The following is a 26815-nucleotide window of genomic DNA, read 5'->3' as shown; positions in this document are numbered from 1 at the left end:
CAAAGATAGCGTGCAGATTTCATGCATAGACACATGAGAACAGAAATGTTTTTAACCTGGGTTTAAAATGTTAGGATAGATGTTTATCTTCCTCCGTTTACATGCAAACCAACCAATATAACTGCTGCTTATGGTGCAAACAACCCCAAAAATACCCAGATCTTGTTGGTTTTATAAAAGTCAAACGTATGTTGGAGGTTTTATAGGGAAGGTGAGAAGGTTTCGGTCTCTGTGCTCAATTTATTTTGTGTAAACTTTCATTTATAACCGTATATGTCAGTGTAGTAGCCTGATCTGTTGGATGTATTCAGGTTATAGGGGAAAAATGATTAATCTGTGGTTTCTGTTCCTCACAGCAAAGCCTTGCCTGCCTCCTCCGGGCTGGAGGGAGGACAGGAGTGGGAACGGATCCCAGCAGAAATTCCACGTGGGGCAGTCGGTCCGTGTTTCCTGCCCAAAGGGGCAGCAGGTGAAGGGCGGCGGGACCATCTCCTGCAGGCCAGACCAGACCTGGAGCCCCCTCAGTTCCGTGTGTGAAAGTAGGTAACATCGTGATATATAAGAGGCCGTGTTCAGTCACTCTGGGATTAGCAGCTGGATTTATTCCAGCTGTGAAGTAATGAACTGCTACTGTGAGTCATGAGGATTTTATTTTGATTTTAAGGGTTTTTTTCCCAGTCAGAGCAACAAACAAGAGGAAATAAAAAGGCAATCTTTGTTATTAGTCACTGAAAAAGCACTAATATTAGCAGCTACTGCTTCAGTAGTGTTGGCTGATATGTAACTTAAAGTTAAGTGATTATAGCAAACATGTTTGTTTGAATATGTTTCTAAACTGTGTGTTTTCTCTGAAATATAACTCAGACTGTTGCAATCGTGTGATTAACTCACGTTTGAGGTGTCTCATTATTAGGATCATTTTCTCTGTACTCAAACCACCAAAGCAGGCCTTTCACCACCGTGCACGCGTCTGCATGCTCGCCTCTCGCATGTTTAAACCCGAACCTGTCGGTCCGTGCATCCTTTCCCTCTGTTTTTGTCTCTCTTGATGAGCTTCAATCGGGACAAATGAAGCGGCATCAAACGCTGCGTCTGTGTCCTGTGCGTGGAACTAATTACGGGCACCTCTGCAGCTTCTATGGCAACCTTTGTCCGGTGTACTTTGAACTCTGTCTGGCGCAGTTTTTTTCCTGAATATGCAGCACAAAGATGCTGACGTTGCTATGACACGTTGCTTGTATTTGCATGGCCTTTTGTTCTCCTTTGTGCATGCTTCTCAGTGTCCTTTCAGTCTGAGGGGGAGATTTCATTGAGAGTTAAAAGAGACCCACACCACTGAACTGGCACACGTTGCATGAGATTCATAGAGAAAGCACACTTTATGTCATGTAATCGTCCGATTTTGTTTGATTTTCTGCAGACAAAATGAGAAAGGGAGCCTATAAAACAGTAATGGAGCTGTGTTTAACCTTAAATGTAGGCAGAAAGTTGCCCCCGAACATGTTGGTGCATGAGCGGGAAAGTTGAGCTCACATCTCTGACGGATAATTCCCATTAAAAGTGTTTGTTGCTTTGATATTTTCCTTCAGTCTTTTTGTGGTTTTGGTGACGGACACAAACTTGGAACGAGGAGAAAAACATGGTTTAGTCAGTAACTGGCGGGTGGTTCCATCTGGGCTGTTGTGCAGGGGTGTCCTGTGGCCCCCCCCTCCACGTGGCCAACGGGGTGGTGCGGGGGGCGGTGTTCCAGTTCGGGGACATGGCGGTGTACTCGTGTTTTGGAGGCTACGCCATGGAGGGCGTTGGAAGGAGCAGGTGTCAGGAGAACGGCACCTGGACGCCGCCGCCCACATGCAGAGGTAGAAGGGACTCTCCGCTCTCTGAGGACACGTCCTGCCGCCGCCTGTCCCTCCTGCACCAAACGCTGCTTTTTAACCGCTTTCTGAACTGCTGCTTATCTCCAACACTTCATCCTTCAAAGGGCATGAACGTTTCTGGGCCTAAGCTCGTGGGTTGTATGCAAGTTATTTCCAGAAATTAGCTTTTTGGGGATCTTTTTTTTGGTATTTCTTGAGGATATTGTTCAGGTCGAAACCTAAAAAACAATTCTGAAAACTAGGGATGCACCGATACCGATACTGGTATCGGGTCGATACTATTCTAATATACTCGTACTTGTACTTGTTAAAGTTAACCGATACCAATTTATTGCATGAAGACCGCGATCAGAAGGGTGGCTTGTCATTTTTGTTGTTTTTTTTCGATTGTAGGGGAGATGTTGAGCTAATCAGGAACAGTGCGGTTAGGCTAGTGAGACCGAAATCTGTCTTCCAATTCACTGCATTTTTTTTGTGGTATCGATACTCGGTATCGGCAAGTACTCAGATCCAAGCATCAGTATCGTATCGGTTTGAAAAAAAGTGGTATCGCTGCATCCCTACTGAAAACAGTTCACACTGTGTGGCCTGGATCAAGCATAACAACTTTCCAGGACTGTTGGAATCTCAGTTGTTTTTGTAATCTCTCAGTTTTTGTCAGTAATTGAACCAAATTCTTTTCATTCTTTTCAAAAAAATAAGAAGAATTCAACCCTGAGGAACATTTTAAGTCGAGGTTTTAGTTTTAGTCAGAGAATAGTTACTAAAGTTGTTGCTTTTTTCACCTGAGGGCTGTTTTTTATTTGAGCTGAATCCGGGCGATGATGAGAAATGTGTTGCAGGAGCACAGAAAGAAACAGATGCTGTAGTTATTACACATGTAAATGTACTTTATTTATACTTTAAAGACCATTCTCACGGTGTACCAAAGTGCTTTACAGCAGGTAATAAATAAAGAGAAGAATAAGTAAAAACAAATAAAAACAATAAAATACAACAAAATCGATTAAGATAAAAGTGTCATCATACTACTGGGTATTAAAAGCAATCCTAAATAAGTAGATTCAGATGAAATTGATCTCTTCAAAAGATTGTATAAGCCTGCTAACGATGCACTGATCTGAATCAGGTGTGCTGAAGCAGGGAAACATGTAAAACCTGCAGGACGGACTTTGGACATCCCTGAACTAGAGTGGAACCACTCCAAACATGTAAATGTAAATGTACTTTATTTATACAGCCCTTTACAGACAATCCTTACGGTGTTCCAAAGTGCTTTACAGCAGGTAATAAATAAAGAGAAGAATAAGTAAAAACAAATAAAAACAATAAAAGAACAGTGAAAGCAATAAAATAAGATAAAAGTGTCATCATACTACTGGGTATTAAAAGCAGTCCTAAATAAGTAGGTTTTTAGCCTAGATGTGAAGAGGCCCAGGTCAGAAATAAGAGGCAGCTGGACGGGGGGCTTATTCCAGAGCCTGGGGGCAGCTTTGGGAAAAGGCTCGCTCACCCCAGGGTTTGTATTCTGACCTGGGCACTTCCAGCAGAAACTGATCTGTTGGCCTCAGAGCTCTACCAGGACTGTTAAAAGCTCAGATAAATACGACGGGGCGAGGCCGCTAAGAGCTTTAAAAACAAACATTAAAAGTTTAAAATCAGTTCCATAAAGGACAGGAAGCCAATGGAGGGAGTTAAGAACAGGAGTGAAGCTGAAGGCGGCTGAGAGAAGGGGATGTGATGAGGTTCGTGTCAGAACTCCATGAGAAGAATCAAACGCGTTCCTTTAAACTTGCTGTTAAAGCACTTTTCTAAATGAACAAATACGTCGTTAAACGTTTGGGTGTTCGGGTGTTTGTAGGATGTGTCGGCACAGGCAACAGATCAGAGAACCAACCCAGAGTTTGAGATGCTAGAGGAGGAAGAGAAGCCGGTGGAATAGCAGCTGCCACTTCTCTCTTTCTACATGTGAATAACAAGGGCTGGGTCCAGGCGTTCCTTATTTGCATTGCTGTCTGCACTCTTGCATTATCTGTTCCTGAGTAAATGAGTCTGCTGCATGGGACTTCTGCTTGTGTTTGTGTGCATGAGGTTCCCAGATGTTCCTGAGATGAATAAAAGCCCCACACTGTTGTTTCCTTATTTCACGGTTACTGAACTCGCTGTCCTCCCGCAGCGACGTGTTGGCTGCGGTGTCAGAACGGCGGCGTGTGTCAGCGGCCCAACGTCTGCGCCTGCCCGGAGGGCTGGATGGGTCGACTCTGTGAGGAGCGTGAGTATCAGATATCCTTCAAAGAGTCTGAAAACCAACACCCGGAAACCAGCCCACACAAAGAGTCACAGAATTCAGGAATCCAGCTAGCTAGCTCAGCGGGTTTTAGCAGACAATAGAGCAAAAGACAAAGAGTTAAAAGTTGCTCTCAGCTGAGAAAATGTGTTATTGTGCTCCTTAAAAGCACCGACGTTTACTCATCCACTCAGAACTCCAGTCGTTTTATCAGCATAACTGCAATAAATTAGACACTGGGAAAAATGCCCCTCCAAAAATAAGTTAAAAAAAAAAAACAAATACAAGACGTTTTTGCTTGAAATAAGCAAAATATCTGCCAATGGAACTAGTGAAAATCGGCTTGTCAAGATTTCTTGAAATAAAATGTGATATTTAGGACTTTTGAGTTAAAAGTGATCTTGAAATTAGCTTAAAAACCTCTTCAAATGAAAAAAAAAAAGCTTGTTTCATGTGAAATATGACTCAAAACAAGATGTTTTCAAGACTTTTTCATTTAACAAGATATTCCAGATGTATTGTCTTCAAACAAGTCCCTATATCTGGCTGAAATGGTGCTTGTTAGGCAGTTGTGTCTTATATTAAGTGTAATGAGATATTTTCACTAGAAATGAGACGAATATACTTGGTAAGACTTTGATTTTTTCCAGTGTATAAACCGTCAAAGATGAAAGAATGTAATGATATTGTTGTGTAATTGGACCAGTTTATGGCAGATGGCACCGAAAGAAGAATGTATTTTAGGTTTAATTAATAACTGATTTACTGTCGCCCGCCTCGATTGAAATGTTAACCCAGTGGGCGATGGGATGAGACGAGCTGTTGTCCTCTAAGCAAAGTGAATCATTTAGACTCTTTAATTTAGAAAAGCTCAAAGAACGGGGTAATTAAACACTGGAAATGTTGCGTAATGCCAAGAAAGAAGCATCTGGTGGAACATTTAACAATGAATCAGTTCAGCTGAGCATCACAGGGGATTACACACGAATGATTTGGGGATTTTATCATTTACAAAGGATAATAAGAGCAAAAGATTTGTAAAAAATAGGCTACGAAAGGTACCCGACGCTGGCTTAAAGCCGAGCTTCCTGCAGTTCAGGGTGCATCATGGGATTAAAGAGGTGGCGCAGGACGCCCCAAACGCCAGATTTCAAGCGAAAATTTAAAGAAATCAGCAACTTATTTCCACAGAAAGCTTTTAAAAGAGGAGAATTAAGCTTTAATTTACACCTTTGATATGTTTTCTGTCCAACAAGGGGTTGCAATACTTGGGAAATCATTATGAAGGGAATCCATCTTCATAGTTTTCCAGATTAGCTTTCAGAATTCAGGCTCGGAGGAGAAGCCGAGTCATGAGATTGTTCATCTTTTAAGGATGTTATTTCAAAGTTTTGTTAAGATTTTCTCACGTTGTGACTGTGAGCACTCAGAAGATCCTTTAAGAATGAGTTGTTAATGACTAAAATCAGTGTAAAAGCCCCGATCAGCCAGATTCTGCTGAACCAGAAGTCGGTTTGAGAATCATTTACTCGCCTTTTGTCCAGTTAAAAAGTCCAAATCTGTCCAGCCGAGCGTCTTAACTCTGAGGATTTGTTACTTTTTTTTTTACATAAATGAACATTTTAACAGTTTAATTGTAATTATTTGTCACAATTGAGGAACTATTAATGTTAGAATAGATATTAATTTAGAGCTAAACAGATTGAAACTGTCAAATAAAGCTTTCAGAAAGCGGAGTGAACTGTGAGAGAGACGGGATTATTGCCCTGAAATGACTTCCTGTTGCTGCTGGTCTCTCCTCTGATAACAGCGATCTGCATCCTGCCGTGCCTGAACGGCGGGCGCTGCGTGGCGCCGTACCAGTGCGAATGTCCCTCTGGGTGGACGGGCACACGCTGCCACACCGGTGAGTTCCAGCTCCCGGGATTTATCAGCCTGTGGGATCATCTATTTGGAATCATTGCAGCTAAAAGACTGTACTCTTTATTATGATGTCATTGGTAACGGCTTTACTCGTACCTTACATGTTCGTCTTTGTGCTTATGAATGAGACATCTCAGCTGGTTCATCCCTGAGTTAATGAGCAGTGCTAACGATAAAGGGTAAGAGATAAGTACAGGAGGGGAATTAACCCTCCCCAGACGAGTTCCTGGTGGGGAAGGATTTGCATTTCCTGAGTGTCGTCTTCATGGTGAGAAACCAGAAGAGGCGGCTGTTGTAACGACTGGTTTGTCTTTGTTTGTCGCTGACAGCTGTGTGTTCGTCACCCTGTCTAAACGGAGGCAGATGCATCAGGCCGAACAGATGTAGCTGCAGTCCGGGTTGGAGCGGGCACGACTGCTCCAGGTATACACACACACACACACACACACACACACACACACACACACACACACACACACACACACACACACACACACAAATGATCTGACGTTTTGTTTTTAAATTGGCATTAAAGCCGCTCAGAGTTGCTGTCAAACTCAACTAATTCTGTAAAACGAGGACGTTCTGATGAAAATTTAACCAGAAAAAATAAATAAAATGTAGTAAAAGGAGAAACAAATGGAAGTGGAATTAAATAGAAGTTAAACTCACTTGTGTTCACGCACTGGAAAAAATGCCCCTCCAAAAAATAAGTAAGAAAAACAGCAAATGAAAGACATTTTTGCTTGAAATAAGCAAAAAAATCTGCCAATGGAACTAGTGAAAATCGGCTTGTCAAGATTTCTTGAAATAAGATGTGATATTTAGGACTTTTGAGATAAAAGTGATCCTGAAATTAGCTTAAAAACCTCTTCAAATGAAAAAAAAAAAGCTTGTTTCATGTGAAATTTGACTCAAAACAAGATGTTTTCAAGACTTTTTCACTTAACAAGATATTCCAGATGTATTGTATTAAAACAAGTCCCTATATCTGGCTGAAATGGTACTTGTTAGGCAGTTGCATCTTATATTAAGTGTAATGAGATACTCAATGAGACAAATATACTTGGTAAGATTTAGATTTTTTCCAGTGCGTGACCTGAAATAACCAAAAACTTCCTCCAGAGACTCGATGGCAATCATTAAAGAACCTAAAAACCTCTTTTTTAACGGTGTGAAAATGTTAAAAAGAGCTCAGAAAAAAAGGTAAAGATGCTTCTTTTTAAACCTTTTTAAGTTTTAAATCCACATCTGAAGCGTTTCAGGCTGAGCTGGAGCCACCCAAAGCGGTAGATTCAACTCTTCCTGAACTCAAACGGGTTGAGCCTCCAAGAGCAAAGGACAGAAAAAGGACTGTTAGTAACTCTGCCCACAGAAGGGTTAATCTGATCATAAAATCAAAGTGAAACCTAAAGTTTGGCTTCATGACTCATTTATTTACGCTGCGCTGCTCTGTGAGGACTTTATAAGTCACAGAAAAGCTGTAAAACACTCATAAAGAGCGACTTGTTTGGCTTAAAAAGCTGTAAACATGCGTCATTATATCTTCTGAATCTTATCACGTATCAGCGTGTTTTCAGCCTTCATGTAGAAGGATGGTTTGGTCTGTGTGCTGCTGTAAAATCAGATTTACCTGCCGTGCTTAAAGCTTCTGCTAAAGCAAACTGGCTGGAAGGAAGAGATCCCTGAAGTCGCATTAAGGCCTGGGTGATCTGCCACTTTCTGCTTTGCTTTCGTCTTTAAAGTTAAACGTGTCTCTGGACCAGTTATTCTGTGCAATAATAATAATCACCGAGTTCAGAAGCATCCTATCCTAAAAAGATGCTAAAAAGCTGCTCTGCGCCTTTATCCTTAAAGACCAAACGGTTCATTTTAGGGCTGGGCGAGTTAACTCGTTATTATTGCATTAACGCATTGATTATTTAATGTTGGTAAATATTTTATCGTGCATTAATGCATGTTTTTTTTTTGAAAATTAAAAATAAATACATTTTTGAGGGCTTTTGTGCCTTTAATGGATAGGAAAGTTCAGAGAGACAAGAAAAGAAAGTAATCGGCGGATCCACCAAACACGGAGAAGGGTACGGAACTTTTACTCGGCCATTTTCATTTTAAAGTTCTTCCAGACGGCGGAGTCGACAGAACCAAAGTCATCTGTAAACACTGCCAAGTTGAATTGTCTTCTCAGCGTAGTAGTTCCAGTCTAAAATATCACTTAAAGGCAAAACACACAACTGATAGCAGCAAGTCATTCAAGGAAACAGACAGTGGAGCGAGGCTTCTACATAAAAACTACAGAAAGATGCTGATGTTAAAAGTGTGTTTGCACAACAAATGTTATGGCACTTTCATTCATATGGCAGCACATTTAAAATAAAGCTAAATGCTAAAAGCTATACACTACTTTTTACTACTATTACTATTTTTCATTCATTCATTTTTGGATTTTGCGTACAAATGCGATTAGATTAAAAAGTTTAATAGTTGCCCAGCCCTAGTTCATTCATAAAGCTCAGTCATACTTTAGTTTTTTTTCCCTTTCTGCCTTTAAAACTAAGCCAACAACCGTCCTCTTTACTTTTAATTCATCTTTTATCCTTACGCTCTCATTACGGATCATATTAACACTGCAACGCCATAATAAACCGTTTCCGGATGTGAATCTTTTACTTTTTCTTATCAATTCTAACCAACTTAAACGCTTATCGCTCCTGTTCTCACCCTCGGTGCAGAGATGAGTCACATTTAAACTGTTTGCTCAGAACTGGGAATTTATTGGTTTCTTGTCTTTTACAGGAAGAGGAAATCCGTGTACTACCACTTCTGAAAGTTCCACTCGCCTCCATGTGAATCATCTTATGAAGGGAACCCTTGTATAGTTAACTGACACACCTGTAAACCATTCACTCATTTCTCTGCGAAGCAAAGAACCATTTTGTAAAATAAAGCTGTATTTTTTCATATAAAGACTCAACAGTATTAAACATTTGCTGCTATACACTTGTACGATGTGTAAAAAACTTTTGATGTGATGGTCCAATGTATATGTGTAAACTATTCTCACGTTTTTATTAAAGCATAAAATACCAGCAGAAGCTGTTTTTTTGGGCCGAAAAAAAAAAAAAAGCAGCAGCGACACACAGTGTGAGCAACTCATGGTTTATTAAATCCACCTTTGAACACGCAACGTACAGATGTTGGATAATACAGAATAAAAAGTGATCGTCAGGTTGGAATCTAGTTGGTAAGACGGTCGACACACACACCGGACTAACGGGACGACGTCACATGATGAGTGGAATGAACTGATGGTTATATCAAATGAAAGTGGAATCAGGCGATTCCAGAGGGGAAAACAGCTTTGAACTGTGGGTTTGTACAAAGTGGCTGTGTGTGGACTGGTCTGTGGGACTTCTATCTATCTCCGGCTGGCCAGGATTTCTTTTAGCTTCGACAGGTTGGCACCGGAGAACTCGTCCACCTGACGGAGAGGACAGAAAGAGCCATTAAACCCGTTTCCTTTGGCACTCAGACGCTAGCTGACACCGATGTGCTACGACCCGATCAGCAGCCTCTGATCCGGACTCACTTATTCATCCTTTAAAGGGATAGTTCGCCTCTTTTGACATGAAGCTGTATGACATGGGACAGGGGTTCCCAAACTTTTCCATGCCAAGGCCCCCCAAACAGTATTAGCTTTGCAAACCACAGAAACATACATTTTTAGAACGTATTTTCTTTCTTTTATTCACGCACAGCAGCTCGCTGTGTGAATGCAGCCTGACTAAATGCTCTTCTTTACGTCTGAAGAAGTCTGCCGGATGTTTTTGTATCAAGCGACGCTGAAGTTTCGAAGGTTTTGAACACTCATGTGAGAGGGTCTCCAGACAGAGGACGCATTTCGGGCAATCGTGGCCATTTTTCTGTATGGCTGTAAAGCCAAACTTAATGTGTGCTGCCTCATACTTTCTGATTTTAGTCGGCCAGTTCTTTCGGTCTCTTCCAAGTCAGAAACCTGTCCATTTTGGCTAAGCTACCTACACGCTAGCTTGAGGAGCAGAGCAGCTTGAGAACAGGCGCAAAGACAAGCAGACAAGCATGGCAAATAACATTTCCATATGATATATTATTATAAATTGTATTTTATAATACTGACTCAAATGTGACAATTTATTATAATGTTTAAAAAAATTGAATTCTATTTTTTTTATTTTGTCCCCACTTTGAAAACCACTGACATGGGATGTCATACAGCTTGATGTCAAAGAGGCGAACTATCCCTTAAAGCGCCGCCTGCTCACCGTGGAACTGAACCCACGCACTTTGAGCTGCCCGTTCCAGTCGGCAGGCAAGTTTAATTCATAGAAACGTCGATGTCCCGAGGACACGTAGTTTCAAAAGAGTTTGTTAGTCTGAAAAACTACAGCAGGGAGATTGAGGATTGGTGTGGGCTGGTTTCAGGTGATACCGGTTTTAAACACCCGAGGCCACAGCCCTCTGAGGTTCTTTCATGAGGCAGGAAAGCACCAACAAACAACCAGCCATCAGCTCCTAACTACAGTCAGGGCGGCTGTTTTTTTTTCATTAAACATTAAATAAGTGACGTTCTCTCTTTGATTTCTGTTCAGAGCCGATGGCTTTGTTGGAAATTTTGATTTTGGATCCAAATTTTATGTGGAATACATTCTTAAAACAACTACAGAGCTTGTTCTTTTTTGCGCTGTGCTCGTTTTATTTCATTTAATCGATTTATTATGGCTTTAATCTTCTATTATTTATCATGTAGATTTTCTAAGCCCTTGCGTTAAACTGATATATAAATAGTTTTGATTGACTGAATGAGAACCAACATTTTAGGCCCAGAAGCTACTTTTTGGGGGGTTAAAACACCTGGAACGTTGCACCTATGCTGGCTGATCGACCCTTTTCCTGCCACCTGCTTTAAAGCAAAGAGGAAGCTCTGAACTTTACAAGTTTGACCTTTTACTCTGTGGACATGATGTTATCACAGGTATGAACTAGTGTCCACTAGTTTAAAAGATGTTGCTCATGTCTGCAGTTCAGGCTGTAACTTATGCGTCTTTAGTTGGCGATTCAGTTTGAATTTGACATAATTTTTAAAGCTTTTGAGTCTTTTCACCGTACATAGTGAACATTTGCCTTGGTCGAGTATTGGGACTCACCTTTTCCCCATTCTTGTAGAAGTGGAATGTTGGCATGCAGTTAATCTTGCAGAAACTGCTCACGTCCTGAAAAACAGAAAGAAAAACACGGTTAATTTACTTTCCAACGTGATCATCTGAGAGTTGGACATCTTTGGATTTTGCTCTGCTGCTCATATGAAACATTTATGCGGAAGTACCTGCGGTAAACGGGCGGCGTTTATATACTTTGGCCAACAAATGTGAACACACTCATGTCACAATGTGTGTCAGAGTTACACCACACCAGCAAGCCATCATACCACAAAGCTGCTGTCCTGTTTACAAACAGTTTCATGTGTTCATTTGCATTTTTACGTCTCCAAATGAAATACTAGGCTTGTATTTTGGCACGGTTTATATTTGGCTTTTTTACTGGTCACGCGAGGCCGGGTGAAATGGATTTTAAGATAATATTTCAGATTGTTTTTGAGCATTAGTGGCACAGCTCCCCCTCACCACAGAGCAAACGGGTTCATTCACCATCCTCCCACTAAGCAGGAGGTTCCTATACAATGTTTCAAGTAGGAAACATTTGACTAAATGTTTCGGAACGAGTAAAAAAAAAAAAAAAAAAAAACTAGGTTAAAAGTTGCTCTGTTGGCGGCTTCTTAGGTTCAGAGGAGAGTGAATGAATTAAAAGTTAAACAGAGACTTACCTCAGCCTCATCCACGTCCACCTTCAGGAAAATCACGCTCTTGTTTTCAGACATTTCCGAGAGTTTCTGCAGAAGAGACGACGTTTTACACACAGAGCCAAAAAGAAGTCTGCAAAATGGATTGCTCGATCGTTATCTAAAGCAGCGTCAAAGTTACGCAGGAGAGCTTTTACTCTTTAAGGTGGGAGCAGCTAAAACAAAATACGACAGCTGTCGCTGCCTTTAAGCGAGTGAAGAAACAAACCAACATGCTTTTTTTTTTTTTTAATTTAGGGCACATTTCAAAAGCAATTCAGCTGGTTTTGGCAACTTACAACAAACTCCGGGCCGATCTGCTTGCAGGGGCCACACCACGTAGCCGTGAAGTCCACCACCACCAGCTTGTCTCCTGCCTCCTTCAGGATGGCCTGAAACTCATCCTGCAGAAAAAGACGAAAACACAACATGATACACGTGCGTTTGGTCACCTGAGAGAGTAATTAAAGCATTAGATATGAGAGCAGCATGGTTTAGTTGTTGCTGCATTATACTGGAAACATTCCCCAGCTTGCTTTAGTCTGGCCTCGGCATGGCAACACAACCAGACCGCATCAAACACAGGCTTAATCTGTCCCTTTGCTGCATTTCTAACTTACTTTACTCCACCCTGTTTACAACACAGTCCTTCATTGATCCTCTTGGGTTTATTTTGTAGTTTCCACGCGTTTTAAAATAACTCTTGGCCTCGTTTGGGGATGATTTAAAACGGCTCATTCGGGTGTGGAGGACACTAGGGTTCCCACACACCTGCTGGGGACGTGCGGTGAACGTCCGGAGGCCTGCTGGGAAAAGGCGGCTGAACGTTATGTAGCAGCGCCGGGATTAGGTGCTTTAGCATCGGCTCCAATCACCAGCAAACGACGCGGCTTCATCCAGCAACTGCTTAGTCATGTTTAAACAAGGCAAACCGGGCGATTTTTAACACACCCTATGCATTTCTGCTTCGGCAACGTGTCCGCCCGGCCATTCGACAGCAAAGTCCAACAACCTCACACACGGTAACTGTGCACGTTATCGACCCGTTTATTTATTTATTTCTATCAACCGTTAAAGAAACCTAAAGAAAACGCGATTCTAAAAGCATTTTCTCTGGTGTAGCCGCTTTCTTTAGGTGTAGCCGGTTCCTGTAAGCTAAAGAAACCCCTCGAAAGTGTTTTTTTTTTTCAGCAGGAGAGCGAGTCACGAGCGGTGGGGAGGGAGAAGAGGCGCGCGGATGCCCCGGCACACGAGCGTGGAACGTTGATAATTAAGCACAAAACATCAACCGTTGGGTCACAATGGCGTTAAAATATCACGACAAAAACACAGATTTCAGTCACATATATCAAAAAAAGACTTACCAAACTTTCCACTTCGCGAACCATGGTTACTGTTTACGGTTTTGTGTCCTCCGATAAATTGACAAGCCCAGCGGGTTTGGAAATGCCCTACTTCCAGCAAATACGCCGCGCCTATATTACGGCGGGATCAAGTTACCCCTGGTAACTTACCCGAACGAAGCGGAAGTCAGAAGTTTGTGACTTACAAAATAAGATTATATAACTTGTAGTTGGGTTCACGAACGAGTCAGAACTATGCATATGCTCCTCGAGAATGTTAACTGTACTCTCTTAAGGGCTGTTTTCATCGTCAATGTATAATTTGTATGTTATTTACCAAGAATAAAAGCTCTTTCAACAATATTGCTACTTATTTTGAAAATTGCCAGCAACGCTTTATATTTTGTTTTCCGGTAAAGGATTCGTTTGTCTTCTTACTGTTTTAATAGTATTTAATTTATATTTTATATGTGAAAATGTTGCGTATGCATAATACACAATAGTACCAAGTAGTTTTTATATCACATTCAAATCAATTTGTGTGAGCATAACGCACAAAAATAAAGCTGTTGGTAACTGTTAGCTACTATCTGATGCAGTTATCGGTTGTTAAATGCTCCATATATATGTAAAATAAGCATCTATTTTAAAAATAATTTGTTTTGTTATTACGTTAAAAAAATCAGGGAAGGAGTTCAGAGTGATTCAAGTCATAATGACTTGACAAATTTCTTGGTTTACCGTAAATGAGAGAGTAACGCCCCTTTCCTCATGACATCGTCTCTGTATTAATTTGTTTTCCCCCATTCATTTTGTTTGTCATATCCACGCTTTAAACATTTTCAAACAACTTTATGATGTATAACTAAACAGTATTGTAATGTTACATAGTAGATATTTTGTGCAGCAAATAAATTTGTCTTGTTCACATTTTGGTAGTTTACGGTAGAGTGAAAGATTTATGTTTTAAAACTATATTTATGCAATTGAGGAGAAAAGATTCTTATATTTTGTGTGGAAAACATAGCATTAATATATATACAGGAAGTCAGAATTTGTTCTGACTTTTGTTCAGAACGGGAGAAAAACAGACTACAACCAATGTAACCATGGATCCGCCTCTCAGCACCACTACAACCTCATGAAATTCAAATATGCCGTCTGCTTCCTGATCAAACAAAAGGCTCCAGGTGGCAGCTAAAGTTGAACAGCGCCAACTGAATATGTTCAAGTTATTTTAGTTAAATTTATCATTTTTCTTCACCTTGATCCTGTATCGTAAACCAGTCTCCAACATGAAGTGAAAAATGCAGAAAAAAAAAATAATCACTATCCATCACTGCAAACAAACCACATGTGTTTAATGTGTAAATGCACAAGATTCAGATGCGTAAAATGTTCTTGTCACGGGCCAAAACATTCAACATAGCCACATAAACTATGTTTCAGGATACAGTCTACTCGTGAAGTAATGCTTGAAATGATACATCACACGTCTTTAAACAAATACACCGTTAGATTAGGACCAAGAGCTGCTTTCATTTACACTTTCTTACCAATCTTTTATGAAAAGGTTACAAAAAACATTCCTGTTTATATGATTCTATTTGGACAGGTGTATATAAGCTGCAGGTATGAATGATCCAGTTATTTCTTTTCCTGGTAACGCATCAGACTGCAATGACGGCCTTGCCGATGTTTTCTCCCTGCAGCATCCCCATAAAGGCTGCTGGCATGTTCTCAAAGCCCTTTGTGAGGTGCTCCCGACACTTCAGTTTCTCCTGCGGAGGCAGAATTTATAAATCTAATTAATTACTCTCAGGCACAGACACTTGAGGTTTAGATATTTACTTAAAACGCAGAAAGAGTATTAAAATAATCTGATGTTAAGACAATACCTCTTTAAACCAATCCATCAGTCTCTTGAGGCTTTCAGGATTTTTGTGCTCCCATCGGCTCTGCATGAAACCTTCCATCTTGAGCTGCTTGAAGATCATCGTCAGGTGTGGATATGGCCCTGAGAAATATTCAAATTGGAACAAATTATGTTTAAATAATCGTCTTCTGTGAAACTTTAGCAGCACAACATCGCCCTCTAGTGACAGTAAAATGTTAAAGTATTAAGACGTTCAATTGCAGGAAACAGTTTGAACTGCATTACATTTGATTATGAGCACATAGTTTAATCATTAACATTTGAGGGACTATCCGCGTAGAAAATATGTCAATAAAACAAACCTGTCTGGTGAACAGCGTCATTGTAGGTGGAGATGCTTCCACAAACAGCTATTCTGCCAAAGTTCTTCATCTGTTGGACGGCAACACTTGAAAAAATGCCTCCAACCTAAAACCAAGACAGAAGTTTATGCGATACAAATATATTAAAAAAAAAACAAACACCAGCTGTAATGAGTTCAACTCAGCCTTTCTTACATTTTCAAAGAAGCAGTCGTATCCACCAGGAGAGGCCTTCTTCAGAGCCTCCTCCAGGGAGCTGACAGTTTTGTAGTTGAAGGCCTCATCGAATCCCAGCTCTTTCAGGTAAGCTACTTTAGCGTCGGACCCCGCTGAGCCCACCACCTTACAGCCCTTGATCTTGGCAATCTGTCCCACCACGGTGCCCACCGCTCCAGCTGCGGCATTCACCAGCAGGGTCTCGCCCTTCTGCAGTCCCAGAACTTCTTCTATCCCATACAGAGCCGTCAGTCTGGAGACAAGCAGAGCGACTAAAACACAGCTTCTGAAGCCAGGGTTTCACTTCCAGTTACTCTTGTCTGATTCTTATCATGAAATCGCTTTGTTATGGTTTCCATAACAGCGTTAACAGTGCATAAACAGACAGAAAGCCACAGGCAGAACACATCTGGAGCCTTCTCAGTTTATTTTCCCAAGAGAAGAAAGATTGCTGCTCAGTTTCTTCCATAAACATCTTAGAATCCATGTTTGTCTCCTTTCCTTATGTAATTAAAACGTATGTACTATATTATGTGGGATACAGGCAACTTAGCCTTCGTCTTACCCCGGCATGCCGATGGTACCAAGAGCCAGTGACAGTGAGACATCTTTAGGCCAGTCAGGCATGACGGGAACGAGGTCCGTCCCGTCACTGAGCGCGTGGGTTCTCCAACCACAACGACCCACAACATGGCTTCCCACAGGAAATGCTGGGTTCTTACTTTGAATCACTCTGTACAAAAACAAAAAGCAAAACAACAGAAATATTAGTCATTCAAGCTACTCATCCTGTCACGAGAGAGGATGTGGCCCACATCAGTGTTGTATAAAAACCTTTTCCAAGGAGGATCGGATTCAATAACGTGAAAGAAAAAAGGTCAAACAGCCGCTGGGCCTGACATTGGACATGTAGACAACCTCATTAATAGCCCAGCTGATCAACCCACCGGGGCCAAAGAGGAGCTTTAAATGGAAGTGAAGAGTCCAAAGTGCCTTTTATAAGGCTGACACTAAAGATGAAAACATTTTGCATGTCATCACCAAGCTTGCAAAAAGCTCACGGATTTGGAAAACTAGCTTAAAGCTAAGTGGAACCCACGATCCTTTTTTCTGAACTCCAACCTCCCTAAAGTTTGCAGAGTTCTAGGAGGCATGACCAAGCTAAATAAGGCTGAAACACGGGATAAGCCGAAGCAAAAATATTGACCCAAGAAACACCTGAAGAGAGATGTCTGTGCACCGATGAAAGGAGTGAGATTCTTCACTCTTGATGGAGCAGATGGTAGACCTGTGCCTCGTCACTAAAGAACTCATCACTGGTGTTAGGATGGTAAAAGTATGAGGCTGCTTCCATCAAAGTTATATACGAGTTGACCAATATTAAAGGGATAGTCGCCTCTTTTGACATGAAGCTGTATGACATCCCATATTAGCAACATCATTTATGAACATTTTCTTACCCCCTGCTGCGTCCTGTGAGCCGAGTTCCAGCCTCGTTTTGGCGTTGATGAAAGTAATCCGGCTAGTTGGCTGGGGCCACAAAAATAAAGCGTTTTGCTTCTCAAAACAATATGCGTTCAACAGAGTAATACATTTGCATCACAAAATCATTCTCCAGGAAAAAGTCAGACCACACAATCGCTTGGTGCTATTTTCTCTCCCTTTGTATCACTGCCTGCTGTGTAGACCGAGCAGTAAACACCGTAACAGGCGCGGCTGTCGGCAGCAGGCAGTGATACGAAGGGAGAGAAAATAGGGCCAAGCGATTATGAGGTCTGACTTTTTCCTGGAGAACGATTTTGTGATGCAAATGTATTACTCTGTTGAACGCATATTGTTTTGAGAAGCAAGACGCTTTATTTTTTAAACCCCAGCCAACTAGCCGGACTACCTTCATCAACGCCAAAACGAGGCTGGAACTCTGCTCACAGGACGCAGCAGGGGGTAAGAAGATGTTCATAAATGATGTTGCTAATATGGGATGTCATACAGCTTCATGTCAAAAGAGGCGAACTATCCCTTTAACGTCCCAGTGCCGGCAGATAAGACTTTTTAAAAATAAATACAGGACATAATGCAGAAAAATATGAATGAAATGCTTTACATGACACTAGAAAACAAAAACAAACCGATTTCGTCCGACATAAACCCGACTTTTAAAGAGCATCTCAGTCTGACTGAAGTCCCAAAGCCGAGCGAAGATACCCAGATAATGAGGCTGGGGATAAAAAAAAAAAAAAAACATTTTCAATGAGTTTTTAATCAGATAATTCTCCGCCTAATTACTGTGTATTTGTGAGGATGTTTGGTAACCCAGACCACAGCGTGTCAACAGTGAGGCAGATGTTTCTCAGCACGCTGTGGTTTCCTCCAACAAACAGAAAAACACCGAACATATGGGTCTGAAAGAGAATCTAAGGAGTGAGGCCATTTCCAAAGTATGTTCCCCTGAGTAACTCATTCTGTGTTTGTAAACAGGCCATTCTCAGTGAAACCCATTTCCCTGTCTGAACACTCGGCCAAGAATGCCGCCGCTCTTTAATCATGGTGATTCAAAGGTTTTGGTAATTCATAGCAGGTGCAGGACTGCGTTCGGCCACAGTGAACATCAGACATGCACATCGCAGCAGCACAGATCAAAGACTTCACAGTCCGTGTGCACAGGTGGATTTGTTTTTCTTACTTTGCTATTTGAGTTCCAATCATCACGTCTCCCTCCTTCATGCGGACCCTGCTGAACGGCCTGTTGAAAACCATCAGAAGGTGTTATTCTAAGCGTTTCTTTAACGATTGAAGCGCTCATTCCGGTAATCATTCGGACTCTCCACCCACCTCATGTACGGATCCACGCTGAGAAAAACTGCTTCCAGAAGCACCTCTGAAAGGAGACAGGTTTTAGACGCACACTTATTTAAAACGCCTGGCGTTAACGTTAACAAAGAAGGTCATCTTGCCTCCATCTTTGGGCTCAGGGAGCTCCTCCAGCTGGAGCTGGAAGTCGCTGTTCTTTGGGAAGCCGTCAAAGTGCTTGGCCAGAATCCACGACTTAGCCTGGACCATTGTTGTTTATTCGGGTGCGACTGTGAACTAAAAAGTCATTAGTTGCCAACAAACTGACACTGAGCATATGGTACAGCAGTGTCACACCCAGTGTTGCTAAAACTGTGAGGCTTTTTAGATGCACTGGACACAAACTAATGAAACTAAAAGAAACGTTTTAATTAAAACAGAGGACAGTTCAGGTTAATAACAGCTCGTGTTGTGAGACAAATAAAACATTTTACCCGTTATCCAACATTTTAAAATAGTAACTTGCCATCACATAGCTGGGGGGTCTGTGGTTCAATAAGCATAAGTTACAGGTGGATGTAAAACATTGAACACAAACATGCCTCCATGCGTACACCAATACAAATGTAGTCTTTGTTTATCGGATGATAGGACGATATTTCATGACATTTTCTTTTACATTTTCCTCTGAAAAAAAAGCAAAGCAACGCAGTGTCATTGTTCTTGCTTGAATATCTATAAACACCAGCAACACGAGAAACTAAACACCCTGAGATGAAAGGAAACAACGTGAGAAGTAAACTCCCTGTTGCGGACTGCTACACTTTCACTTCCTCTTCTGCTAAAAGTCGCGCGTGTTAGTGCTGTTTCTGTCACTCACCAGTGGGTTTCCTCCTCAAAGAAAAAGGTAGAAGATGCGAAAACCGGCTCAAGACACGAGCGGACTGCTGAGAGAAGAAAACGCTTTCAAGGGCCACAAGCGAGCTTCTATTCTGGCATCTGATTGGTTGGAAGTTGAGCGCCGCGACTGACGTATGACGTAAAGCGTGGTCCAGTTCCTTACGTTCTCACGTACGCCCCAAGGTTTCCGTTGCTCAATACCTAGCCCTGCCTGTTACTAGAGTTACGGACGATGCATTGAGGAGAAAGAAGACCGAGTTGACTGGTTTAACTCCATTTCCCAAAGTGCATCATCCTGATTCCCCCGCTTAGTCCTCGGCTTCGGTGGAATAGTTTAAAAAGAGGCCTCTTTCCGAAGCTATTATCATTGGCTTAGGTACGGTGGCCGACACGCGCGAACGGCAAAACAAACCCAACAGTAAAACGCTGCGAGAGAAAAATGCGGCAATCACAAATAACGACCGGAGCACACGCGACGCAAACGCCAAAACACATGCAAGCGCGTCTCGTGCATGTGTTTTGGCGTTTGCACCGTACTTAGGTGGAACACATAATAAAGTTGAGGAAAGGAGGTTGGAATAATGATTAAAGTCATGGGAAAAGACGAGAATCTGACCACATTTACATTAAACTCTGACGTGCAGCCCTGAAACTATAAATATTCAATAAATATTCTATTAAAAAAAAATCTCCTACATTCAACTCGATCAGGTGCAGCTGCAGTCGGTGAAGAAGATGAGAACGAAGACGTGGAACGTTCCGTGGATTTGGCTGTCGGGACTTGTGATGTGAAATTTTAATGCTTCGTGTATCAGACATCACGACCCAAAGCTGGCTAAATCAATCACTAACACGGCGATCGTTAAAGCCAATGGTGACATCAATGAAATGTAATTTTTTAAAAGGGGGCTTAAGGACATTTTAGAGGAGCTACAGCCCCCCCCCTAACGACGGCCATGCATGAACGTCCACATCCTGAATGTCTCTGTTGACAGTTTTCAGGTCTTATTGTCTCTCAAAGTAATGCTTGAAGTTGTTCAAAACGTCTTTTAAAAGATCAAACAGAGAGAGCTGAGTCCAGAAATACTTTTATTTAGATTTTGTTGACACTGTTTACAAAAACTTTATAAAAAAAATATACACCGACATGTTTATATGATCCTATTTGGACAGGTGTATATAAGCTGCTCTTTCCTGCAGGTATGAATTATCCAGTTATTTCTTTTCCTGGTAACACATCAGGCTGCAATGACGGCCTTGCCGATGTTTTCTCCCTGCAGCATCCCCATAAAGGCTGCTGGCATGTTCTCAAAGCCCTTTGTGAGGTGCTCCCGATACTTCAGTTTCTCCTGCGGAGGCAGAATTTATAAATCTGATTAATTACACTCAGGCACAGACACTTGAGGTTTAGATATTTACTTAAAACGCAGAAAGGGTAAATCTGGTGTCAAAATAATACCTGTTTCAGCCAAGCCATCAGTTTCTTGAGGCCTTCAGGATGTTTGTGTTCCCATCGGCTCTGCATCAAACCTTCAATCTTAAGCTGCTTAATGTTTATGGTTATCAATGGGTACGGTCCTGACAAAGAGAGTTAGAATAATCCAGGTGAAAGAATGTATGTTTCACAGTTCTTGTGACACTTCAGGGAGATTACCCTCAATAAGATCATGCTTTGACTTTCTTAACTGCATTTTAATTGTGTTTCAAGAAGCATAAAGTGGAACCGATCACATTCGAAGCACTATTAATGTAGAAAAGGGCCGTGTGGAAAAACAAACCTGTCTGGTGAACAGCGTCATTGTAGGTGGAGATGCTTCCACAAACAGCTATTCTGCCAAAGTTCTTCATCTGTTGGACGGCAACACTTGAAAAAATGCCTCCAACCTAAAACCAAGACAGAAGTTTATGTAATACAAATATATATAAACACACCAGCTGTAATGAGTTCAACTCAGCCTTTCTTACATTTTCAAAGAAGCAGTCGTATCCACCAGGAGAGGCCTTCTTCAGAGCCTCCTCCAGGGAGCCGACAGTTTTGTAGTTGAAGGCCTCATCGAATCCCAGCTCTTTCAGGTAAGCTACTTTAGCGTCGGACCCCGCTGAGCCCACCACCTTACAGCCCTTGATCTTGGCAATCTGTCCCACCACGGTGCCCACCGCTCCAGCTGCGGCATTCACCAGCAGGGTCTCGCCCTTCTGCAGTCCCAGAACTTCTTCTATCCCATACAGAGCCGTCAGTCTGGAGACAAGCAGAGCGACTAAAACACAGCTTCTGAAGCCAGAGTTTCACTTCCAGTTTCACTTCTTTGATTTCACTCAGGAAAACTCTTTGTAATGGTTTCCATAGCAACGTTTCCAGAGACTGGAAACTGACGAAAGGAGCCTCACCTGTTCATTTTTTTTTTCTGAACAATTAGTTATAAGAGGGTTGTAGTCTCGATCATGCAACCCGAAGCCTAGAAGGGAATGAAGCTAACCTCTGGACTATTGACTTGTTTTTTTGTTTGTTTTTTTATGTCAGATTTGTGCATCCATTGGTCATGGTGTATTGTCTGTATGTTTAAAAAAAATTTTTTATGATACCTGCCTTAGGACAAAAGATGAAATTTAGCAACTGTGCTAATTCTGGCATATTTACATTGATGCTCTGCTGATATGTTGATTAATCTGCATTTTCCTAATCAAATAAATAATAAATAAATAAATAAATATTCCTACCACGAGATCATTTATCTCAGAATGTGCATTAAAACCCTGTCCCTATGAGTCCTTTCCTTCTCTGGCAAGCACATGGTAGAGGATGTCAAGGCCTGGATGGCTCTAAACTTTTTAAATTTGAATGAAAAAAATACTAAAATAATGGTTTTTGGTGGCACCTCTGTTACCCCCTCAGTCGATTTGGGTTTCTTGGCACAGTATGCCAAACCCATAGTGAATGATCTGGGGGTAAAAGTAGACTCGGATCTGAAGTTCGACAGCCAGATTAAAGCTGTGATGAAAGCAAGTTTCTTCCAGTTAAGGCAGTTAACAAAAATAAAACCTTTTCTCACATTTTTTTTTTCTGCACATTAGACAGGCCTCCTCATTGTCTAATTTTAAAACTCTTCTTCAAACGCACCTCTGTTCCTTGGCTTTTAATACCACGTAGGCTGTTGATTTTATGTTCACAGATATTTTATTTTGGGTGGGGTGGACAATCTATTTATTTATTACGTTTTATTGTGAAGCTGCTTTCTGTTTTCATGCACCAAAAATATTACATTTATTGTTTCTCTATTTTATTGGTAAATTCATTTATCTATTTTTAGTACTTTATCTTTAATTTATATCTACCCCCCCCCCCCGTAACATGTTCTATTGTACTCTATTTTGTTATTCTTGTAGTTATTTTACTTTATTTACTTTGTATATTTATCTTATTTGTAAAGCACTTTGAGCTACATTTTGTGTATGAAAGGTGCTATATAAATAAATTATTATTATTTATTATTATTATTGTATTTATTTTATCATACAGCACTTTGGAAACCTTTGTGTTTATTTAAACTGTGCTTTATAAATAAAGCGGATTGGATTGGATGGTAACACGAACAACAGGATGCAACCCAGTCTTATACAAAAGATGCAATGCAATTCAGGACGTTTGAACGTTTGAAACTGCAGTGGCATCTTTTATTCAGAGGAGGGCGACTTCATCCTTCTAAAGAACTTGTTCGTCCACTAAAAGATATTTCTTTCCTTGCTGTCTTTTAGTTCTTGTTGCTGGCTTCTTGTCGGTACTAATTAAGCGTTTGAGATGACCTAGATGCCCTTAGCTGCGAGATGAAGTGATTCTTGTCCACTATATTACCTTTTACAAAGGCTGTTTTACACATGTCTTACCCCGGCATGCCGATGGTACCAAGAGCCAGCGACAATGAGACATCTTTGGGCCAGTCAGACATGACGGGAATGAGGCCCGTCCCATCAGAGAGCGCGTGGGACCGCCATCCACAATCACTCACAACATGGCTTCCCACGGGAAATGCTGGGTTTTTACTTTGGATCACTCTGAACGAAAATCATAATGAAAAAAAAGATGAGAAAACAGAAATCTGTCAGTCAAGATTCAAAGTTTGCTGTAAAAAGTCATAAAATTATCACACAAAAATGGGCTGTTTGGATTTAATTTTGTGTTTTTAATTGCCGTTTCAGGAAAAAATACTTCTGTGACGCAGCTGCCTGATAACTGTGCCCACATACTTTCCTCTGTGACTTTACTTCCTTAAACGGGTTTTCAGGTTTTCAAGATCAATTATATTTTGGACTGACTGAGATCATTGGTTCAAGAAAACAATCCTGATAACAACTGCACAGGTGTGTTCTTGTGCATGTCAAACAGGTAAAATGTTTAAATTAAAAGTGTCTACAACAAAAAATCTGGATCTGGTATTTTTACAAGTTTAAAATCAAGAAACTGAACTTTGACTTTTTCGTTTCAATTCTTCTTCAAAATGAAACATCATGACGGATGAAATCATTTTTGTGTGACTGCATGTGAATTTGTTTTCCTTACTTTGCCACTTGACCTCCAATCATCACGTCGCCTTCCTTCATGTAAAGCTTGCTGAACGGCCTGGGGATACCAACAGCAGACATTACAGATCCTTTTTAGCTCTAGAAATGATTTTGTAGTCTTAATAAGAGCGCTCGTTCTAATAATCGTTCAGTGTGCCTCTCAGACTCTCCACCCACCTCATGTACGGATCCACGCTGAGAAAAACTGCTTCCAGAAGCACCTCTGAAAGGAGACAGGTTTTAGACGCACACTTATTTAAAACGCCTCGCGTTAACGTTAACAAAGAAGGTCATCTTGCCTCCATCTTTGGGCTCAGGGAGCTCCTCCACCTGGAGCTTGAAGTCGCTGTTCTTTGGGAAGCCGTCAAAGTGCTTGGCCAGAATCCATGACTTAGCCTGGACCATTGTTGTTTATTCGGGTGCGACTGTGAACTAAAAAGCCGTTAGTTGCCAACAAACCGACACTGAGCATACGGTAAAGCAGTGTCACACCCAGTGTTGTTAAAACTGTGAGGCTTTTTAGATGCATACTTTAATATTAATACATTAATACATACTTCTGTATAGTCCAATTCAGCCATGAAATTGAAAAGAAAAATATAAAAAATACAACAACTGTCAGACATTCTCTTCACTGGTGCTCGATAAGAATAAAAACTTGTATTAAGATGTTACAATAACTAATAATCAGATAACACAACGGTTAAAAGAACTATACACATCATTTCATTCACAATTATTGAGCTTTTGAGAGCTTCTAATGTTTCTGCTGAACACATTCAGTGTAAATGATTTTAACCTGCTGGTTTTCCTTTGATTTGATACGGATTTTAAGTTACAAATCAAATAGTTGCCCATGTGCTCAGTCAATGCACGAGTAAATGCTCTGTTTGATAAAAAGCTTAATTTCTTAATGAACCTTAACAAAATGTAAGCAATGGCACAACAGTTTCTTAGACGACAAGTCAAGTAAACCTCTTTATTTTGAAAGGCAGAGACTCAAGCACCTGTAGACATGAATTTACTTTCAGTAGGTGGCACTATTTGTTCCTAACCTAAACATAGTAATTCTCAAGAAATGATAAAATCTTGACCCACCAACACAAGTATATGTATAAATATAACACACAGACCAGGAAGAAGACAATAAATGTTAATACTGTTCTCTGATCATGCAATTTTACTGGTCTTGAAATCGTTATTAATATAATCTACAGATAATCTACAGCAAGATAACATTTGTAAACTACAAGAAAAACAAAAAGCCAAGTTAGAAATAGAAACTTCCTTATGTGATGTTCTACATCGTGTAATAGCATTGACTTACCGATGTTTATTCTGTGGAATACAACGCAGAAGTTGTTGATGCACTGACAGCACGAGTGGATTTATATGGAAAATTGGGAAGAGGAGGGGCGGGAGACCAGCCTCTATACTCAAATATGATTGGTTAACTTAACTGTGGACGTGTGACACAGGGTGTAAGGGCGTTTCTGACATTTATTAAATTAGGAGTTCTGTATAGACATACTAAGTCCAAAGATCATGAATGTGTGATTACTGAAATATTTAATGAAGTTAGTGGGAATTTTACAATCATTACCTATTACAACCCATGTAAACCATTAACTAGTGAATTATTGAAAAGTATTGTCAAGGAAAACGGCAGAGAGATTTGGTGTGGGGACTTCAATGCTCACAATAGTTTATGGGGCAGTAAACAGACAGATTTGAATGGTGAAGCAGTAGAAGACATGATGAATGACAGAATGTTAGTATGTTTAAATAATGGCCATGGCACTAGAATTAATATTTATAAAAATTAAATGTCCTGTATTGATCTTACCTTAGTAAATAGGAAAATTGCTAGTAGATGTGAGTGGGAAATAAATACAAATACAAGCATGGGTAGTGACCACTTCCCAATTATATGCCAAGTTGATGTTGAGATCAAGATTGAACAAGGCTATGTTCCTCAAAGATGGGTTTTTAAAAAAGCAGACTGGGAGAAATATGTAGAAATATGTGAAGGAAGTGGAAATCTATCCATTAATAATGAACAAACAGTTGATGAAATGAATGGAAATGTCAGTGCGTTTATATTTTCTGCTGCTAGTCAAAGTATTCCTATTAATCAAAATCAAAAGAAACAAATTAACGTTCCATGGTGGAACGATAAGTGCTCTAAAGCCATCAAGGATAGGAATAGAGCCTTTAAAATACTACGTAGAACACTTACGATGGACAATCTTATTAGTTATCAAGGGAAGAAGGCTGTAGCTCGGAAAATAATTAAAGAGATTAAGAGGGAATCATGGAGACACTTTTGTTCTTCAATAGGTAGAGAAACAACTTTGAATGAAGTTTGGATGATGATAAAGAAGATGATAGGAAAATATAAACCTCCTCACATCCCTGTTTTAATCAAAGATGGGATTCAAGCCATTTCAGACATTGATAAAGCCAATATGCTGGCTAAAGGTTTTGCAGATATACACAAGGGTAACCATCTTGAGGAATGATATAAAAAACGGAAAGAAGAAGTAATGAAAGTAAACCGGAATATCTTATACACCAAAGAATCAAATATGTCTTTTATGGATTCAGAGTTTAATATGACAGAACTTAAAAGGGCATTAAATAATACTGCATGCTCTGCTCCAGGGAATGATAACTTATGTTGTGTTCTGTTCAGGAAATTACCGAACAATATTTTAGAAAAAATACTTAATCTTTTTAACAAAGTATGGAATGAAGGGAAATTACCATATATATGGAAATGGGAGAGAATCCTTCCATTCCCTAAACC

At 40.6% G+C, this 26815-nt stretch overlaps 4 protein-coding genes across 4 annotated transcripts in view; 1 reads left to right on the top strand and 3 right to left on the bottom strand.

Moving 5' to 3' along the window:
- svep1 (sushi, von Willebrand factor type A, EGF and pentraxin domain containing 1) overlaps positions 1 to 9176 on the top strand; it is a 149400-nt gene extending 140224 nt beyond the window's left edge. The window contains exons 44-49 of the mRNA XM_075451446.1: positions 357 to 539; positions 1689 to 1859; positions 4054 to 4149; positions 5975 to 6070; positions 6417 to 6510; positions 8884 to 9176. Coding sequence (XP_075307561.1) covers positions 357 to 539; positions 1689 to 1859; positions 4054 to 4149; positions 5975 to 6070; positions 6417 to 6510; positions 8884 to 8914 — 671 coding nt within the window. The 3' untranslated portion in view covers positions 8915 to 9176. The remainder of the gene's footprint in view (positions 1 to 356; positions 540 to 1688; positions 1860 to 4053; positions 4150 to 5974; positions 6071 to 6416; positions 6511 to 8883) is intronic.
- A 54-nt stretch (positions 9177 to 9230) lies between these two features.
- txnb (thioredoxin b) lies at positions 9231 to 13453 on the bottom strand. Its single transcript, XM_075451445.1, has 5 exons — positions 13327 to 13453; positions 12262 to 12366; positions 11948 to 12013; positions 11271 to 11336; positions 9231 to 9568 (listed from the first exon to the last, which is right to left on the bottom strand). The coding sequence occupies exons 1-5, from the start codon at positions 13348 to 13350 to the stop codon at positions 9506 to 9508; spliced, it is 324 nt and encodes a 107-aa protein (XP_075307560.1). The 5' UTR covers positions 13351 to 13453; the 3' UTR covers positions 9231 to 9505.
- Positions 13454 to 14641: 1188 nt separating this feature from the next.
- Positions 14642 to 19551, bottom strand: LOC142368480 (prostaglandin reductase 1-like). Its single transcript, XM_075450656.1, has 9 exons — positions 19430 to 19551; positions 18714 to 18846; positions 18592 to 18637; positions 18443 to 18502; positions 16325 to 16492; positions 15739 to 16012; positions 15544 to 15649; positions 15204 to 15322; positions 14642 to 15086 (listed from the first exon to the last, which is right to left on the bottom strand). Exons 2-9 carry the CDS (start codon positions 18817 to 18819, stop codon positions 14976 to 14978), a joined length of 990 nt encoding a protein of 329 aa, XP_075306771.1. The 5' UTR covers positions 18820 to 18846; positions 19430 to 19551; the 3' UTR covers positions 14642 to 14975.
- A 1076-nt stretch (positions 19552 to 20627) lies between these two features.
- On the bottom strand, positions 20628 to 24433 carry LOC142368790 (prostaglandin reductase 1-like). Its single transcript, XM_075450969.1, has 8 exons — positions 24306 to 24433; positions 24184 to 24229; positions 24005 to 24064; positions 23332 to 23499; positions 21415 to 21688; positions 21228 to 21333; positions 20909 to 21027; positions 20628 to 20798 (listed from the first exon to the last, which is right to left on the bottom strand). Exons 1-8 carry the CDS (start codon positions 24409 to 24411, stop codon positions 20688 to 20690), a joined length of 990 nt encoding a protein of 329 aa, XP_075307084.1. The 5' UTR covers positions 24412 to 24433; the 3' UTR covers positions 20628 to 20687.
- Positions 24434 to 26815: the final 2382 nt, after the last annotated feature.

Source organism: Odontesthes bonariensis, chromosome 19, assembly GCF_027942865.1.
Source record: "Odontesthes bonariensis isolate fOdoBon6 chromosome 19, fOdoBon6.hap1, whole genome shotgun sequence".
NCBI lineage: Eukaryota > Metazoa > Chordata > Actinopteri > Atheriniformes > Atherinopsidae > Odontesthes > Odontesthes bonariensis.
This window is presented reverse-complemented; position numbering and strand designations above follow the sequence as displayed.

Excerpts from the sequence above, each read along its gene's own strand:
- txnb (XM_075451445.1), bottom strand. The coding sequence starts at position 13,350 with ATGGTTCGCGAAGTGGAAAGTTTG. Across the intron at positions 12,014-12,261 it reads AGATCGGCCCGGAGTTTGTT|AAACTCTCGGAAATGTCTGA; the intron begins GTAAGTTGCCAA and ends TCTCTTCTGCAG. Across the intron at positions 9,569-11,270 it reads TCTACAAGAATGGGGAAAAG|GTGGACGAGTTCTCCGGTGC; the intron begins GTGAGTCCCAAT and ends CCTCTCCGTCAG.
- LOC142368790 (XM_075450969.1), bottom strand. The coding sequence starts at position 24,411 with ATGGTCCAGGCTAAGTCATGGATTCTGGCCAAGCACTTTGACGGCTTC. Across the intron at positions 24,230-24,305 it reads CCCTGAGCCCAAAGATGGAG|AGGTGCTTCTGGAAGCAGTT; the intron begins GCAAGATGACCT and ends GTCTCCTTTCAG. Across the intron at positions 21,334-21,414 it reads ACGACTGCTTCTTTGAAAAT|GTTGGAGGCATTTTTTCAAG; the intron begins GTAAGAAAGGCT and ends TCTTGGTTTTAG.
- LOC142368480 (XM_075450656.1), bottom strand. The coding sequence starts at position 18,819 with ATGGTCCAGGCTAAGTCGTGGATTCTGGCCAAGCACTTTGACGGCTTC. Across the intron at positions 18,503-18,591 it reads AGCGTGGATCCGTACATGAG|GCCGTTCAGCAGGGTCCGCA; the intron begins GTGGGTGGAGAG and ends GGTTTTCAACAG. Across the intron at positions 15,323-15,543 it reads TGACGCTGTTCACCAGACAG|GGCCATATCCACACCTGACG; the intron begins GTTTGTTTTATT and ends AATATTTCTCAG.